Source organism: Leucoraja erinacea, chromosome 14 (genome assembly GCF_028641065.1).
Source record: "Leucoraja erinacea ecotype New England chromosome 14, Leri_hhj_1, whole genome shotgun sequence".
NCBI lineage: Eukaryota > Metazoa > Chordata > Chondrichthyes > Rajiformes > Rajidae > Leucoraja > Leucoraja erinaceus.
The window spans coordinates 22,362,400-22,381,449 of record NC_073390.1 but is presented as its reverse complement, the minus strand read 5'-3'; the positions used below and the strand labels follow the sequence as shown (position 1 = coordinate 22,381,449).

Genomic DNA, 19,050 nt, shown 5'->3' with positions numbered 1-19,050 from the left:
AAAACTGAAGGAGTTGGAAGAGGCGGCCAAACCAGTAGGCCTCATGAGGGCAGGGCCAGGACCGAGCAGGGTGAAGACACCCAGTTGGCAGCACGCCTCGGCATCCACCAGCAGGTACCGAGCTGGTGAAAGCCTGGTGACCGCCTCCCACTACCCCCAGAGCTCTTTTTTAGAGCGGGGCCCAGGGCGGAGCCGTGGGAAGATGCGCCGCCCCACCGCAGCACCAACACGGACAACCTTGGGCCAAACCTACCGAAAACGGCCCCACAAATAAACATGGAGGTAGGTGGGTCTGGTTCCTGCCAACATACACAGACAATGGGTGCTGTATTAACAGGAGGACGTTTGAGGTTCTTCAAGCATGTTTGGTGCTCCTTAACTAACAAGTTTATACTCAACAGTATCAGTGGATACAAAATTGAATTCAAACCAGGCTTAGAACCTCCAGTTCAGCACATGCCCCAAAGGGTATTCCTTCCCTCAGCATTTGAGAAGGTAGAAGGACAAGCTGAACTAGATAGGCTCGTGGCTAAAGGCATCATAGAAATGACCACACACGAGCCGCACGAATTTGTATCAAATATTTTTCTTAAATCCAAGAAAGATGGTGGGTGTCGCATTATTATTGATTTGACGTCACTCAATCAGTCTGTTGAGTATCAACATTTCAAAATGGAGACATTTGTCACTGCCAGACAACTGATCTCCAAGGGATACTACATGGCAAGCATAGATATCAAGGATGCTTACTATTTAGTACCCATTCATAAAGATTATTACAAATATCTGAAATTTATCTGGATGGGCCAACTGTGGCAGTACAGAGCCTTGCCCAATGGTTTAACGACAGCTCCCAGATTATTTACAAAAATTCTCAAAGTGGCCATGAAAAAATTGAGAGAACAAAAACATTTAGTCGTGGCCTATCTGGACGATGTTCTCATATTGGGGAGAACAAGGGAACTAGCTGTCGCAGGAGTTTTAGCCACTAAACAACTCCTTGAAACTTTGGGATTCATCCTACACCCAGATAAATCAATATTGGAGCCTACTACTAACATGGATTACCTAGGCTTCACTATTGACACTATCCATATGACTGTCACTCTGCCTAGAAATAAAAAAGTTTCACTCATCGAAGCTTGTAACAATTTAATTGCTACACCGCAACCAAGGATACGGCACGTAGCCAGAGTTATTGGCTCCATAGTAGCAGCATTCCCGGCTGCCCAACATGGGCCCTTGCATTATCAAAATTTGCAAAGGGCAAGGACTCATGCACTACGTCTTAATAGAGGGCATTATGACCGCAAAATGGAGTTACCCACTGAAGCCAAATCAGAACTTCAGTGGTGGGTCGATAATATTTGGCACAGTTACAGTCCTATCGCCGTCACTAATCCTAACATAACCATTACAACGGATGCCAGTGCTTTAGGCTGGGGAGCTACTAACTCCATAGACAGCACAGGTGGCAGATGGACTAACTCAGAGGCATCGCTACTACAATCACTGGGCATTAACTTCTTGGAAATGCTCGCCGCCTTTTATGGGCTAAAAGCATATACATCTGATATGCGGCATGTGCATGTTAGGATTATGATTGACAACACTACGGCGGTATCTTATATCCAGCACATGGGTGGCATAAAATCAGTATCATGCGACAAATTAACTACTATAATCTGGCAATGGTGTGTCGAGAGACATATTTGGCTATCAGCTGCCTATCTACCAAGCAAGCTAAATTTAGTGACGGACACCAGGTCACGAAAATTCAATGACAACATCGAATGGATGTTGGACCCAAAACTATTTGCTAGAATTGTCAAGCAATATGGTACGCCAGATATAGATTTGTTTGCGTCTAGATTAAATCACCAACTACCCATGTATGTGGCTTGGGAACCAGACCCAGAGGCAGCAGCGGTAGATGCCTTCACGCTGGATTGGGGAAATTTCTTTTTCTATGCTTTCCCTCCCTTCTGCCTCATCAGTCGGGTACTCCAGAAAATTCAGGCAGACTCAGCCTCCGGCATTCTGGTCGTGCCCGACTGGCCTACCCAACCATGGTTCCCAATGTTCCACGACATGGTGGTAGAGACACCTATGGTCCTTCATAACCACCCCCAATTATTGACTCACCCGGTAACTGGCATTAGTCATCCATGCCACCAAAAATTGAACCTCCTGGTTTCCAGATTCTGAACAGACCTTACCGGGGATTGGGGTTATCAGAGAGAACAATCGCCACCATGTCGGCATCCCTGCGAGTTTCCTCCAAAAAACAGTACCTGACCTACATCAGGAAATGGGAACAGTACTGTCTGGAAGCAGGGACATCCTACAAGACGGCTTCGATCTCGGATGTGCTGGAGTTCCTGGCCCACCTGCACCATGACCTAAAGATGAGCTACAGTGCCATCAATACAGCTCGGAGCGCCCTGTCCGCATACCTTATGCCCATAGGACAGCATAGTGTGGGATCCCACCCTCTGGTTATCAAACTCCTTAAAGGGATCTATAACACCAAACCCCCTACACCTAGATACACCCATATGTGGGATGTGAGTGTAGTATTGACACACCTTCGAGGTTGGCCTCCGGTGGGATCCCTGAGCCTGGAACAGTCCACTTATGAGACCCTCATGCTCATGGCGCTTGTCTCAGCTCAAAGGGTTCAGTCGCTGCATCAGCTAAATCTGAACCACATGGTGACCACCCCAGATACCATTACTTTCACCATGCCGGGGTTGGTAAAACAGAGCAGACCAGGTACATCCAACTCCCCGTTGATCTTCCGGGCATACCCTCCAGAACCTAGGCTGTGTGTGGTGACCCACCTTCATCATTATTTAGACACTACCCAAACTCTTAGAGGGAGAGAAAAAGCCTTATGGGTCAGCCACAAAAAGCCTTTTGGACGGGTTACCAGCCAGACAATATCCAGATGGTTGAAACAGGTCCTTAACATGGCAGGGATTAACACAGATGTTTTTTAATCCCATTCAACCAGGGCAGCGTCCACCTCAGCGGCGGATAGGATGCAGGTTCCCCTAGACCACATCCTCAGAGCAGCGGGATGGTCTAGGGAATCGACTTTCCAAAAATTCTACAGGAAACCGCTGATGGAAAAGGACGTCTTTGCGGAAAGAATTTTAGAAACCGCAAACTTATAATTTAAAAGCCCAGGGGAGCTATTTTTGTTGTAGTTAATAAACATTTGTGTTTTTAAAACTAAACAAACTTGTTGGTCTTTAGATACCACTTCCTCCCTCGATGATCTTTCGGCAGTGAGTGATATAACTGTTACACGGTTTGAAATCACAGACCTTTGAAGTCTTCACGTAGTCACTCACGTGACTCCGAAGTAAAATAGTAAGATTAAACGAGTACTTACCAGTACGAAGTTTGATCTGTATTTTATGAGGAGTTACGATGAGGGATTACGTGCCCTCCGCTCCCACCCTCATTGTATAGATCAAACTCGGACTGATGTCTCATTGGTCTTTACTATCTTTACTTCAACTTGTGTCTATCTGTGATTCCACACCGCTGCTTGGAAGTATGCCGCGCCTGCGCGCTGGGTGGGTTCTTCACGTAATCCCTCATCGTAACTCCTCATAAAATACAGATCAAACTTCGTACTGGTAAGTACTCGTTTAATCTTACTATTAAATGCCGGTCAGTACAGGCGCTAGAGTAACTCAGCAGGTCAGGCAGCACGCCTGGATAACAAGGGTAGCTGATGTGGGTCAACACCCTTCCTCAGACTGATTGTGGTGGGGGAGAGAGAAGCATATTATATTGCCACTACCCTGCTTCATTTCAGGGCCTGTAAGGCCTACTCTACCACTGCGCCACCGTGTCACTCTAGTTTTAGACTCTTCTACCCTGGGAAAAAGACTGTGATCATCTACTTTGCACAAAGCACCTCATGATTTGATGAACCTCTTAAAGGTCACCCTTCAGCCTCTTTTAATCCAAAGAAAATAGCCCCCAGCCTGTTCAGTCTCTCCTTACAATGCAACCAATCAGTTCTAGCAACATCCTTGTTAATCTTTTCTGCAGCCTAATTATCAATGATAGTGGCAGTAAAAATGTCAAAGTTTGTCATCTTTACAGACTGCACCCGCAGTCAGGATCGAACCTGGGTCTCTGGCGCTGTAAGGCAAAAGAGACAAAATGAAGATTGTAGGTTGTCAGTATTGTGGGCGAGTTCACCATTGGAAAATTGTGATTCTGAAATGAATTGAAAAGTATTCTGAAATGAATTGAAGTGGTGATTGACCTTAACCTGTGGTTTATTGCATCCACATAGATGCTTCACAACATGAAAGGGCAGTTTGCTGAACACCTGCTGGTAGCTGGCTTTGTAAGCAGCAGGAATCCCAAAGAACCCAAGGCCAACATAAACTCAGGTAACGAACGTCAGGAGCCTCCGTCAAAATGTCAGCAGGGATCAAAGGATGTTGAATCTGGTCGGTGTGGGCAAGGTGGGCCGAAGGGCCTGTTTCCACACTATGTCTGCAACAAGGATGCAAGAAACTGCAGATGCTGGCTTACAAAAAAAGACACAGAGTGCTAAAGTAACTCAGCGAGTCAGGCAGTATCTCTGGAGGGCATGTATAGGTGGCGTTTCGGGTTGGGACCCCTCTTCAGACTGGAGGGAAAAAGCTGGAAGAGAAGAGAGACAGGACAAAGCCAGTCGAGTGATAGGTTATGTGTGTAGGAAGGAACTGCAGATGCTGGTTTACACCAAAGATAGACACAAACTGCTGAAGTAACTCCGGATCAGGCAGCATCTCTGGAGAAAAGGAATAGGTGACGTTTCGAGCCGAGATGTTTTGTCTGATGAAGGGTCTCGTCCCAAAATGCCACCTATTCCTTTTCTCCAGATGCTACCTGACCTGGAGTTACTCCAGCATTTTGTCTGTCTTGAGTGAACACAGGCAAGGGGGAGGGTGGTTGGTCGGCAGATGGTTGTACAGAGGCCAGAGATGAAAGGACAGAAGTTGCGAGACAACAGGATTGAGTAGTTGTGAGGCCAGTTGAAGAAATGTAGGTGGAGGAGAGACGTGGGTGTGAGTCCAGGTGGGCCACAGGGGAGGAGTGGTGGGGGTTGTTGCCTATTGCCTGTGATTCTCCTCTCCTGTCTCTCTGCCCTCTCCTCCTTTCACATGAATATATGTTTTATTTTGACAGACAACGAGAAGCTGATTAAAGCTGTGGTCTGTGCGGGCTTGTATCCCAAGGTGGCAAAAATCCGGCCGAGTTTCAGCAAGAAGCGGAAAATGTGAGAGAATTTTATTTTCTATTAATTTGGCTTAGTTTAGTTTTAGCGATAGTGTGGAAACAGGCCCTTTGGTCCACTGTGTTCCTGCCGATCAGTGATCGCCCGTACGTTACATCTATCCTACACATTAGGGACAATTTGCAATTTACAGCGGTCATTTAACCTACAAACCAGCGCTTCTTTGGGTTTGTGGGAGGAAACCGGAGCACCCAGGTAAAACGTATTCTCATAGGGAGAACGTACCAACTCCGTGCATACAGCATCCGTAGTAAGAATCGAACCTGGTCTCTGGCATTGTAGGGCAGCAACACCGCTGCGCCACTGTGCTGCCCACTGTGGCCTTTTTGATTTGCGCATGTTTATTTACTGTCCTTGAGATTATTTTCATGGGCTTCTGTGCATGCTTGTGAACATGCTTCTTTCCATTAAGCAAACAAACAAATGCGTGTACACACACACACACACACACACACACACACACACACACACACACACACACACACACACACACACACACACACACACACACACACACACACACACACACACACACACACACACACACACACACACACACACACACACACACACACACACACTCACTCACTCCAGATTTCTCTCCCAGGCCAGTTTGGTTATTAAAAAACAATCCATTGGAGGAACTCAGTGGGACAAACAGCATCCGTGGAGGCAAATTACAGAATTTAATATGAGCGGCAGATTAATGGTCAGTGTGTTCATTGTGTACCTCTAAACTAAATTGCAGGAAAGAAAGATACAAGTGCTGATTTTCAATGGATAGCCTCTTGCCCGTGTAACCTTGGTCTAGGGTTTAAATATAGATTGCAATGAGAACAATATGGCTCACGATACTTCAGTAGAGATTTCCTCAATGGCAGAGGTCTCTGTGTCCTTGTTTCTGGTGGGATCTCGCCGTCTCCACGGCTGCACTCTCATGGTCTTGTCGTGGTCGCTTACAGGGCAAAGGTCTTCACCAAGTCTGATGGCCGAGTGAACATTCATCCAAAGTCGGTGAATGCGGAGGAAGGGGATTTCCAGCACAGCTGGCTCATCTACCACCTGAAGATGCGTACAAGCAGTGTGAGTACTGGTGTGAGGCATCTGTGTGTAAGATGCATACAGTGAGTATTGGTTTGATAGTCATTGTTGTGTAAGATGCGTACAAGCCGTGTGAGGATCATTGGTGTATACGATGCGTACAGGCAGTGTGAATGTGTGTGTGTGAGAGTCATTGGTGTGTAAGATGCGTATAAGTATTGTTACCTGCCCAGCTTGCTACCTGTAGCCGCCGATGTTTCTGCTACCTTTGGTCACATAGAACAGTACAGCACAGGACCAGATCAAGGAGATTAGTTTATCTTGGCATCATGTTCAGCATGGACCTTCCTGTGCTGTACTGTTCTGTGTTCTAGAGCACTGCAGCACATGATCAGGCCCTTCAGCCCACAATGTCTTTGCCCAACCATGATGCCAAATTAAACTAAACCCTGCCTGCATGTGATACATAATGCTCTATTCCCAGAACATCCAGGTGTCAATCTAAAAGGTTCTTGAACGCCACTTTCATATCCGCCTTCACCCACCACACCTGGCGGCACATTCCAGGCACCCATTCGATGGAGTTCCACGAGTTACAGAGAGATTTATGCCAGTTGGAAGAGTGGGCTGAAAGATGGCAGATGGAGTTTAATGCTGATAAGTGTGAGGTGCTACATCTTGGCAGGACAAATCAAAATAGGACGTACATGGTAAATGGTAGGGAATTGAAGAATGCAGGTGAACAGAGGGATCTGGGAATAACTGCACAGTTCCCTGAAAGTGGAATCTCATGTAGATAGGGTGGTAAAGAAAGTTTTTGGTGTGCTGGCCTTTATAAATCAGAGCATTGAGTATAGAAGTTGGGATGTAATGTTAAAATTGTACAAGGCATTGGTGAGGCCAATTCTGGAGTATGGTGTACAATTTTGGTCGCCTAGCTATAGGAAGGATGTCAACAAAATAGAAAGAGTACAGAGGAGATTTACTAGAATGTTGCCTGGGTTTCAGCAACTAAGTTACAGAGAAAGGTTGAACAAGTTAGGGCTTTATTCTTTGGAGCGCAGAAGGTTAAGGGGGGGACTTGATAGAGGTCTTTAAAATGATGAGAGGGATAGACAGAGTTGACGTGGATAAGCTTTTCTCACTGAGAGTAGGGAAGATTCAAACAAGGGGACATGACTTGAGAATTAAGTGACAGAAGTTTAGGGGTAAAATGAGGGGGAACTTCTTTACTCAGAGAGGGGTGGCTGTGTGGAATGAGCTTCCATTGAAGGTGCTGGAGGCAGGTTCGTTTTTATCATTTAAAAATAAAATGGATAGTTATATGGACGGGAAAGGAATGGAGGGTTATGGTCTGAACGCAGGTGTATGGGACTAGGGGAGAATACGTGTTCGGCACGGACTAGAAGGGTCGAGATGGCCTGTTTCCGTGCTGTAATTGTTATATGGTTATTGCTGACTTGCTTGGTGTTTTGATTGCCTTACAGATCTACCTGTATGATTGCACTGAGGTGTCCCCGTACTCTCTCCTCTTCTTTGGAGGTGATATCTCGATAAAGAAAGAGCAGGACCAAGAAACCATTGCTGTCGATGAGTGGATTGTATTCCAGTCACCATCCCGAATAGCCCATTTAGTAAAGGTAAAAAAAAAAGTATTGCCAATGGATTGTAGTTCAAACCAAGGTAGATTGTTCATTAATGTTGTAGGTCTTGAAGTGTTAAGAATTGTGCTCATGTGGGGGAGGGTGGAGGGGGGGGGTCAACAACGTGGAAGTGTATGCGTGCAGTTAATGGGAAAGAGAGTGGAGGAAAGGTCATGTTTGGGGATGGGAACCAATGCAAGAAGACAGAGGGTCGTAAATGGAGGACAGAAGTAGAAGGGAGAAAAGAAAAACAAAGCTGAAAGCTTTGTGACTTAATGAGAGGAGCATTTGTAAAAAGGTGGATGAATTGAATGTGCAGTTAGTAGTTAGTGGATATGATATAGTTGGGATTACGGAGACATGATTCCAGGGTGACCAAGTCTGGGAGCTCAATATGCAGGGGGACTCAATATTCAGGAAGCATAGGCAGAAAGGAAGATGAGGTGGGGTCGCATTGCTGGTTAAAGAGTAGATTAATGCAATAGTAAGGAGAGACATGAGCTTGAAAGCTGTAGAATCTGTATGGGGAGGAGAACTGCAAAATAGCCAAGAGCAGAAAACGCTTGTTGGAATTGTATACAGACCACCAAATGGCAGTAGGGAGGTTGGGGATAGCATTAAACAGGAAATTAGGGGGAAAAGGTACAGCAGTTATTATGGGTGATTTTAATCTACATATAGATTGGGCCAACCAAATTGGTAACAACGCTGAAGAGGATGTTTTCCTGGAATGTATACGGGATTGTTTTCTAAGCCAATATGTAGAAGAACCAACTGGAGGGCAGGCTATCTTAGACTGGGTATTGTGTAAAGAGGAAGGATTAGTTAGTGATCCTGTTGTGTAAAGCCCCTTGGGCAACTGTGACCATAATATGGTGGAATTCAGCATTAGGATGGAGAGTGTCATGGTTAATTCAGAGACTAATGTCCTAAAATTAGTCCTGAAAAAGAAAGGAGACTTTGATGGTATGAGACGGGAAATGGCTGGGATAGGCTGGTAAATGGCACTTAAAGGGTTGATGGTGAATATGCAATGGCAAAGATTTAAGGATCGCATGGACAAACTACAAAAATTGTTCATCCCTGTCTGGCGAAAAAATAAAACGGCGAAGGCGGCTCAACCGTTGCTAACGAGGAAAATGAAGGATCGTGTTAAATCCAAGGAAGAGGCATATAAATTGGCCAGAGGAAGCAGCAAACCGGTGGACTGGGAGAAATTTAGAATTCAACAGAGGAGGACAAAGGGTTTAATTAAGAGGCGGAAAAAGGAGCATGAAAGAAAGCTTGCGGGGAATATAAAAACTAATTGTAAAAGCTTCTTTGTATATGTGAAGAGGAAAAGGTTAGTGGACAAATGTAGGTCCCTTACAGTCAGAAACAGGTGAATTTATAATGGGAAACAAAGAAATGGCAGACCAGTTAAACAAGTACTTCAGTTCTGTCTTCACTAAGGAAGACACAAGCAATCTCCCAGAAATACTAGGGGACTGGGGATCTAGTGGGAGGGAGGAACTGAAGGGCATCCACATTAGTCAGGAAATGGTGTTAGGTAAACTGTTAGGACTGAAGGCAGATCACCAGGGCCTGATGGTCTTCATCCCAGAGTACTTAAGAAAGTGGCCCTTGAAATCGTGGATGCATTGGTGATCATTTTCCAATGTTCTATAGACTCTGGGTCAGTTCCTGTGGACTGGAGGGTAGCTAATGTAACTCCACTTTTTAAGTCAGCATGGATTTATGAAGGGGAAATCATGCCTGACTAATCTTCTGGAATTTTTTGAGGATGGAGCAAATAGAATGGACAAAGGAGAGACAGTGGATATGGTGTATCTGGACTTTCTAAAAGCCTTTGACAAGGTCCCACACGAGATTAGTGTGCAACATTAGAGCACATGGTATTGAGGGTAGGGTATTGACATGGATAGACAACTGTTTGACCGACAGGAAGCAAAGAGTAGGAATTAACAGGTCATTTTCAGAATGGCAGGCAGTGACTAGTGGGGTGCCACAAGGCTCAGTGCTAGGACACCAGATATTTACAATATATATATTAACGATTAACATATAAAATTCTTAAGGGATTGAACAGGCTAGATGCAGGAAAAATGTTCCCCATGTTGGGGAAGTCCAGACCCAGGGGTCACAGTTTAAGAATAAGGGGTAGGCCATTTAAGACTGAAATGAGGAAAACCTTTTCTCCCAGAGTGTTGTGAATCCGTGGAATTCTCTGCCACAGAAGGCAGTGGAGGCCAATTCACTGCATGTTTTCAAGAGAGAGTTAGATTTAGCTCTTAGGGCTAACGGAATCAAGGGATATGGGGAAAAAGCAGGAACGGGGTACTGATTTTAGATGATCAGCCATGATCATATTGAATGGCGATACTGGCTCAAAGGGCCGAATGGCCTACTCCTGCACCTATTTTCTACGTTTCTATGTTTCTAATTAACATAGTTCATATTTATAATTTACTGTTGGGGTTCCAGAGATCATTTCCTGCACCTCAATACGAGTTCTAATTTGATTAACCTAAATTAATTGAAGGATTAACCAAGATGTTAATTTAATTTGTTATAGTCACGTGTACCAAGGTACAGCGAAAAGCTTTTTTGTTGCGTGCTATCCAGTCAGCGGAAAGACTACACATGAACAACGTACCTCGGTGACTGCCAATCACCACCCCCCCCCCCCCCCCGGACACTTATTATTATTTATTCAAATCGTTTGCTATGTCGCTCTTCAAGGGAGATGCTAAATGCATTTCGTTGTCTCTGTACTGTACACTGACAATGACAATTAAAATTGAATCTGAATCTGAATCTGACATGATTACAATCAAGCCATCCACAGTGTACAGATACACGATGAAGGGAATGACGTTTAGTGCAAGATAATGCCCAGTAAAGTCCGATTAAAGATAGTCCGAGGGTCTTCAATGAGGTAGATTGTAGGGTCAGGACTGCCCTCTAGTTGGTGAAAGGCCGGTTCGGTTGCCTGATAACAGCTGGGTAGAACTTGTACCTGGATCTGGAGGATTGCATTTTCACACTTCTGTACCTCTTGCTTGATGGGAGTGGGGAGAGGAGGGAAGGGCCGGGATTAAGTGACTGGGCTGTTGTAGCCTTGGGTTGTGAGACCCGTGCTCTGTACTCACAGTGAAGTCTGCCTCTCGTTATAGGACTTGAAAAAGGAACTTGATGCCCTTTTACAAGAGAAGATAAAGAAGCCCCGTCCTGTGGATTGGAACAACCGCTCGAAAGACTGTGCTGTCCTGTCAGCGATCATAGACTTGATAACCACGCAAGATAGCGCAAGCGCAAAGAACTACACGCCTCGATTCCAGAGCTACTGAAGCTGTGATCCCTGCGAATGGATGCTGGAGAGGCTGATCCTGAAACAGTGTTTCATATCTCGCAAGTGCTGAGATGTTTTGTGTCATTAACCCCTTTTTGTTGGCTATCTTGAAAAGATGTTTGGAAAAATATCCCCTGGAGACTGCGACGGCCAGAATGCATAGAATAAAATGCCTGGTGTGTTAAGAAGTGTAATTGCCTTCGAGTAGAGGTTAGGGCATTTTGAGATTCGGGAGGTTAGGTGAGAAGGTAGAGCGGTAGATCTCTTCACTAATTGTGTCTGAATATGTAGAGAAGGTGCAGAGCTTTTCCATTCCAATCAGAGTCTGAAAGCATTCCCCATCCCACCGGTTAGTCTTCACCTTTAGAATAAAACTAGTGGCTCTAACAACATCGAAACCAAGGCAAGGCTTAGTAGTGTGTGGGCTCATGTAGGGGCCCTGACCAAAAATCATAAACCCAGGACATTAACCCATTTGTACAGATGTCGGCAGGTTAGTTAATGTTGGACCATCTGTATCTCCATTGTTCTTTCATTTCCACATACATTTTTGTGAGATTAGATAATACAGAAATGGTTCAGCAGACTTGATTCCTCTGGTTTATTTATCACAGCAAGTTATTGCATGAAAAACATGGCGGCCGGTACTTTTTTCCTCCCCACCCTTAATAGACACTGTAATGCATTGGGCATGATGCTTCCAGTGCAATATCTCACATGCAAGGATTGCCTCCATTGTCTCCAGCAACCACCCGTGTACTATTGGGGAAAGTCCTCTGTGGGATCTCTCTCTTCTATAATATCTGTACTCCACCAATGGCAGACACTGCGGTGATGGGGTATTTTTTAACCTATTTAGCTGGTTAACCTGAAGGGAGTGGATGGATGGTTTTACACTCCATCATGTTTGACTTTAGTATGATTGGTGTGCGGCAAGGGTTAATTTAAGCCAACATTTGTTCGGTCTCATCAGCTGCCTGGTGAACAAAGGTTAAAGTTGCCACCTAAATCTGGGGGGAGTTGATGGACATGTGGTGCAAGTAAATAATGAAATATGGGATCGGTGTAGGGTATCATTTAATTACATATTTGATGGTCATCGAAGGCCCAAACGACCTTCCTCCATGCTTTATCACATTAACCTACCTAGTACGAATGGGCTCCATTTCAAATTGGTGACCCTCAATTGTTGGAATTAGACGTAGCCTATTTAACCCCTCAAATTTGTTTTACCATTCACCATATAATGGCTGATCTGTGATCCACATCTACCCACCCTTGTCCCTTATCCCTCATACATTTGGTTGTTCATAATCCACTGAATACCAATTGTAGGATCAGTGCAAGTCTGTAGAGAAGGGTTCCAAACACTGCATATTTCCCTCTTGAAAGACCAGCTCTGATTCTGAGACTGCCTTTGTCCCACATTCCCTTCTGATGTAAAACACAGTGCTGGAGGCATTCAGTGGGTCAGGCAGCATCTGTAGAGGGAATGGAAAGACGCTGTTTCAGGTCAGGATCCATCTTCAAATCGGTCCACTGAGTTCCTCCAACAGTGTTTTTGTTTAAAATTCTTGCATCTGCAGCTCCTTGTATTCCCCCCCCCCCTCCCCCCCCCTCACCGATGACAGTTTACATCTCTTGTCCCTGACTGTTTCCTTGATATCGTAAAATATGATTAAATTGTAATCGTAGTGGGCATGACACAGTCTTGTGTAATTTTGCAATTTAACTTGAATTTTAAGTCCATTTTTTTGTTGTTGCTTGGATTGGGATGTGGAGAGGTTAGTTTTATGTCTTAAAATTGCCTTCTGTTGCCATTGACTGCAGACATACTGTCCAGTCAAGATCGTGACTGTACCTAGTGTGTCAGTGTGCCAATATTGCACGAGTATGCCTCTACTACCCATTAGCACTTTGTCTTGTGGCATTTGAGCAGACCAGTTGCTGCGGTTGGTATGGTATAGACCCTGGGCTTGACGATCAGCCCTCTTGGGGCCTAACGCACAGACATTGTCATGATATTGAGGCATGAGGTCTTAGCCTGCTGTATAATGTGAGGGTTACGGATTGGAGTTGCTAGTAGATGTGTTCGAGAAGACATGTTCCCTCGCTTGCGGCCATTTTGGAAACCTAAGGCGAGCAGAGTTCTGGTGCTCTGGCAAAACAACAACCCCAGCAGCAGTGAACCAAGAACACAAGTCATTTTACAAAGTGCTGGAAAGTACATCAGCGGGTCAGGCAGCACCTCGGGAGAATGTGGATCAGCAATGATTCGGGTCGCACACTTCTTCAGACCTGAAGTATCGCCTATCCATGTCCTCCAGAGATGCTGCCCAACCTGCCCAGTTACTGCAGCACTTGTGGTTTTTTTGTGTCAACCAGCATCTGCCGTTCCTTGCATCCACAAAATTTCCGAACAACTCAGTGCACTTTGGCGGAACCTCTATGTACAAATTGGCTGTCGTACAATCCCTAATGCTGATAACTTTTACAAGATAAAGCGATTCAAGTATTTGGGATTGTTTCTGGAAAATTGGATGATTCTTATAAATGAACTGTCATTTAAGAACTTCCTCTAAGTGGATATGTTGAGCTAAATCGATTGGTTGCTCTGTGGTGGTTTTTCAAGCCTGATTAAGGGCTGATAAGGACCCTGTTTAGGATGCAATTGCATCTCTGTATTACCTGTTTTCACCCAGCATCACCAAACCATGTAGGCAGTCTACGAAGTGCGGCACCTTTGGGCGTAACTTGGGCAGGGCAGTGGGGGAGTTGCTCCCTTACAGTGACCTGGGTTCAATAACAACTACGGGTGCTGTCTGTACGGAGTTTGCAAGTTTTCCCCGTGGCCGCGTGGGTTTTCTCCCGGTGCTCTGGTTTCCTCCCCCATTCCAAAGACGTACAGGTTTGTAAGGTTAATTGGCTTTGGTAAAATAGTAAATTATCCCTAATGTATAGGATAGTGCTAGTGTACGGGGTGATCACTGGTTGAATCGGTGGCCTGATTCTGCACTGTACCTCTAAACTAAACGAAAGTAACAAATGTGCAGCTCAAAAGCCGGCTGCTGTAAATGAAAAATGACCAAATCCGTCACACTATCAACCCCTGAGCAAATGGTTAGTCAAAGTATAATGAATGTCAGTTATTTATCTACTCCAAGCAGGAGCTTGAATCGATACACCGAGCTTTGGAATCATCTCCTCGTCCAAATCATTGGGTGATGTTGGAAGCCCATCTTTCAAAGTACCAAGATCTGGACTGATAACCAAAGGTTTTCCTTTGGGATGTTATCCAGACATTTAGAACACTTCAGTCACCAGCTAGTCGTGGCCCATCGATGAATGGTGAAACAGCGGCAGCATAGTGGTTGTTCTGGCAGACAGTCGGTGGTTGAACTTGAAGAGAAATGCTGGATATTGAGTAGAAAGGTTCAAGACCACCCTTGTCACCTTGTATGAGGACGAGCAAGGAAAGGAAGCAGCATTAGTGAAGCGCAGGGTGACTAAGTGGGAAATTTGAGGTTACTGCTTGTAATGGTTAATCTGTCAACCTGAGATATCGGGATAAATGAAATGCAAATGACTGCTGGTGTCAAAATGTCCAATGCCTTCTTGTACTGTCACCATGACCATTCCTGGTAAGTGGATAATTTTTTTTGTAGTTTCGTAGAAGTTCTGGCTTGAATGTTCCTCTGTTTTACAAATAGTATTTATTTCTGTGATAAGTTTATAAGATGCAAGAGCTGAGGTTTTTTTACGTAATGCGTGCATATGTACTTTTCCCTTTCATTAAAATCCTTGCTGTACCCAAATTTTCTTTTGATCTTTGTCTGCCAACAATTTACTGTTATATCTCAAATGTTTAAGGAATTGTTGGGTGTCTTGAGTAGTGAAATGTCAGTCCTGACTTTTGTTTTCCTGCATTCATATAACCAAATGCCCAAATAATTCTTCAGACCATAAGACAGAGGAGCAGAGTTGGGCCATTTGGCCCATCGATCTATTCCACCATTCGATCATGACTGATCTATTTTTCCTTCTCTCCTGCCTTCTCCTCGGACCAGTTGACACCCTTTACTAATCGAGAAATTATTTCCCCTTTTTCTTTTTCCTTAGCTGGTAAACAGAAAGCCCGTAAGGGAAGCATTTTGTTGCTGGATTCTGTTGTGGTACTACAAAAGCGAAAGTTCACAAGTTAGAGCACTAAAGATAAATCTGTAGCCAGTTGTAAATCAACAGATCAGTAATCGAGAGATGCAGCACGGAAACAGGACCTGTGGACTACCAAGACAGTTTTGTGTAACCCAGGATAGTGTTAGTGAGCAGGGATCGCTGGTCGGCGTGGATTCAGTGGGCTGAAGGGCCTGTTTTCACGCTGTACCTCTAAACTGAAAACAAAACTAAACTCCCTCGAAATTCTACCACACTGCTACATGCTGGGGGAAATTTGTGGCGTTCAGTTAACCTACCGACCCACGTGTGTTTGGAATGTGGGAGGAACACTCTTGGTCACAGGGTGAACGTGCAAACTCCACACAGATAATGCCAGGGTTGAACCCGGTCTCTGGCACTGTGAGGCAGAGGCTCTACTAGCTGCACTGACATACCATGCATCAGGTTGCATCTATGGAGCAGAAAATCAAATCAACTTGTTTCAAACTCCAAAACTTTAGTCAGAATCCAAACAATCTGAGACATCGACTGACTTCTGTTCTCCAACAGTGGCTGCCTGATCTGCTGCTTGCTCAGTCGATAAGTGTGTAATTTATCCAGGCGAATGACTATTCACCATGTAGACACAATAAACTGCAGATGTTGGTTTATAAGCAGTTGAGGCAGTAAGGCAGAGAGAGAGGAGAGAGAGGAAGGGGTGCCTTGTAGGTTAATTACCTAAAATTAGAGAATTTATCGTTGATTACATTGGGTTGTAAGCTACCCAAGCAGAATATGAGGTTCATTTCCTCCAGTTTGCATGTGGCCTCACAATGTCAATGAAGGAGGCCCAGGAGATCTAGCAGGCCTTGGCGGACCGAGCACAAGTGTTTGGTGAAACAGTTGCCGAATCTACTTTTGGTCTCGCCAATGCATTCTTGTTTGGCAATACCCCAGCCCCTTCAAACAAACTCTTAAGTGATTTCAGGCAGAGATTAAGACCCGCCATTTGTTTGTTTTAAAGCAGTGTCTAGACAGGATGAAGAAATTGGATTCTACATCACTGGATTTGGCCACAATCCCATAGCAGAATTAGGCCATTTGGCACATTGAGTCTGCTCCGCCAATCGATCCTGGCTGAGCTCATTTTCCCCCTCAACTCCATTCTCCTGCCTTTTACCCATAACCTTTGGTGCCCTTATTAATCAAGGACCTATCAATCTCCGCTTTAAAAATACCCAATTACATAACCTCCACAGCCCTCTGGGCAAAGAATTCCCACAACTTCAACACCCTCTGGTTAAAAAAATTCCTCCTCATCTCCATTCTAAAATCACTTCATTTAATTCTGAGGCTGTGCCCTCTGTTTCAAGACTCTCTCATGACTAGAAACATCCTCTCTGCCTAGGCCTTTGCTGAGACTGTTTTGCTAACTCAAAGAGAACCAGAATTTTTAATCTGTGATGTGGAATTTGAACTTGAACAGTTTCTGAAGTATTACATCCTATGTTACGGTTGTGGACAAAGAGCAGAGGAGTTTGGTGTACATTCATCCCTCAACTAAGGCCACACAAGTCAACTTTCCAGGCCATTAATTCATATGTATGTGTAACAGCTTGTTCTATGCCAATTGGTTCTCATGTTTAAATAAAACTTTACAACAGTGATTACACTTCTAGCTGTAAATCACTTCAGGACATTTTGTGGTTGTGAATGGTGTTAAAGAAATGCATGCCTTCATTTTACTGCTTCACAGTTCAGGTCAAATAAGCAAAGAAATTGGCCTGTGTTAATTTAAAATACCCCATGTTCATGAAAGCCAATTATACATCTTTTCCGTGGAAAGGTGTTCAATGAATCTTGAAATGTACCAACTTACATTAACGTTATTAAAGGTCTTAGCCCCACATTATTGTATTGTTTCTCATTCCAGATATACTGGACACCTGGATTTCCTTGCTTAAAGCATCAAGGTGGTTGTTGCCACAATAGAGAGATAATTGTTTTTTATCAGGTAAACATAGCCCATGGAACAGTTCAGGAACAGGCCATTTGGCCCACAATGACTGTGCCGGCCATCGTGCCAACTTAAACTAATCTCTTCTGCCTACAAGTGATCCATATCCCTCCATTCTCTGCATATCCATATGCGTTAGGGTTATGCTTTAAGGTCTGAAGAAGTGTCTTGGCCCGAAATGTCACCTATCCATGCTCACCATCAATACTGCTGATCCGCTGAGTTACTCCAGTACTTTGTGTCCTTTTTTAAAATCCATGTGCTAAAAGCATCTTGTATGTATTTAATTATAAAATTAAAGCACAATAGTGGAGAATAAATAATCAACCATAATCTGATTCATGTCGCTAGCTCTCAAAGGTTGTTGGGAAGGGGAAAGTCAAACCATTCTAAATTGTTTCATCGTTCAAATAGATCAGGGCTAACCTGCAGCTTAAATCCATCTTTAGTTTAGAAAGTCAGCGCAGAAACAGGCCCTTCAGCCCACTGAGTCCATGCTAACCAGCGCTCACCTCGTGGGTGATCACTAGTTCCATTCACACTAGGGACAATTTACAATTTTTACTGAAGCCAATTAACCTACAAACCTGCACTTCTTTCGAATGTGGGAGGGAACCGGAGCACCTGGAAAAAACCCATGTTGTCACAGGTAGAATGTACAAACTCCTTCCAGACAGCACCTGTAATCAGGATTGAATCTGGGTCTCTGGCACACTAACGCAACATCTCTACTGCTGCGCCACCTTCTGGGGTCTCACTCTAGCAATTATTAAGTCTCTATCTGAATATGGAATAAATTGGAACAGAATAAGACCAAATTGTTTCTTTAAACATTACCTTAAAAAAACCTTTTTAATAAATTTACTATCTTCATAATTTAGTATAAGAATAAAACCTGCCACAAGGTGGCAGGAGCACTGCACCTATGAGGACAATCTCCCTGTTCACTCGTGGCCCATTTTATATAATGATCAAGAGAGCCGTAAAAAACAAATATTATTCGTGTACCGTGTAATCTGAGGATAACACCCTGGTTAAAAAGGAGATATAATTGACGGTATTTGATACTAAATATATTTGATACACAAGGATGTGGCCTGGACTGGTGGCTTGAGTTTTAAGAAGTAACTGGATATACTGGGACTGTTTATCCTGGAGCAAAAAAAGATGAGGCGTGATCTTAGAGAGATGTATAATATCATGAGAGGAATAGATCCGGTAGACCCACAGTCTCCTGCCCAGTGTTGGGGAATCGAGAACCAGAGGACACAGGTTTAAGGTGAAGGGGGAAAGATTGAATGGGAATGTGAGGAGTAACCTTTTCACATAAAGGGTGGTGGGTGTATGGAACGAGCTGCCGGAGGAGGTAGTTGAGGCATGGACTATTGCAATGTTTAAGAAACAATTAGACGGGTACATGGATAGGCCAGGTGTAGAGGGGTATGGGTCAAACGTAACCAGGCTGGGACTGTGTAGATGGGACATGTTGGTCGGTGTGGGCAAGTTGGGCCACAGGATCTGCTTCCAC

General features: G+C 44.4%; 1 protein-coding gene across 1 annotated transcript in view; it reads left to right on the top strand.

The window, feature by feature from the left end:
* Positions 1–15,163, top strand: part of dhx36 (DEAH (Asp-Glu-Ala-His) box polypeptide 36) — a 69,739-nt gene extending 54,576 nt beyond the window's left edge. Inside the window, 5 exon segments of the mRNA XM_055645766.1 lie at positions 4,322–4,421; positions 5,206–5,296; positions 6,277–6,397; positions 7,843–7,995; positions 11,175–15,163. Of these exon segments, the coding sequence (XP_055501741.1) occupies positions 4,322–4,421; positions 5,206–5,296; positions 6,277–6,397; positions 7,843–7,995; positions 11,175–11,348 (639 nt within the window). The 3' untranslated portion in view covers positions 11,349–15,163.
* The last annotated feature ends 3,887 nt before the right edge of the window (positions 15,164–19,050 follow it).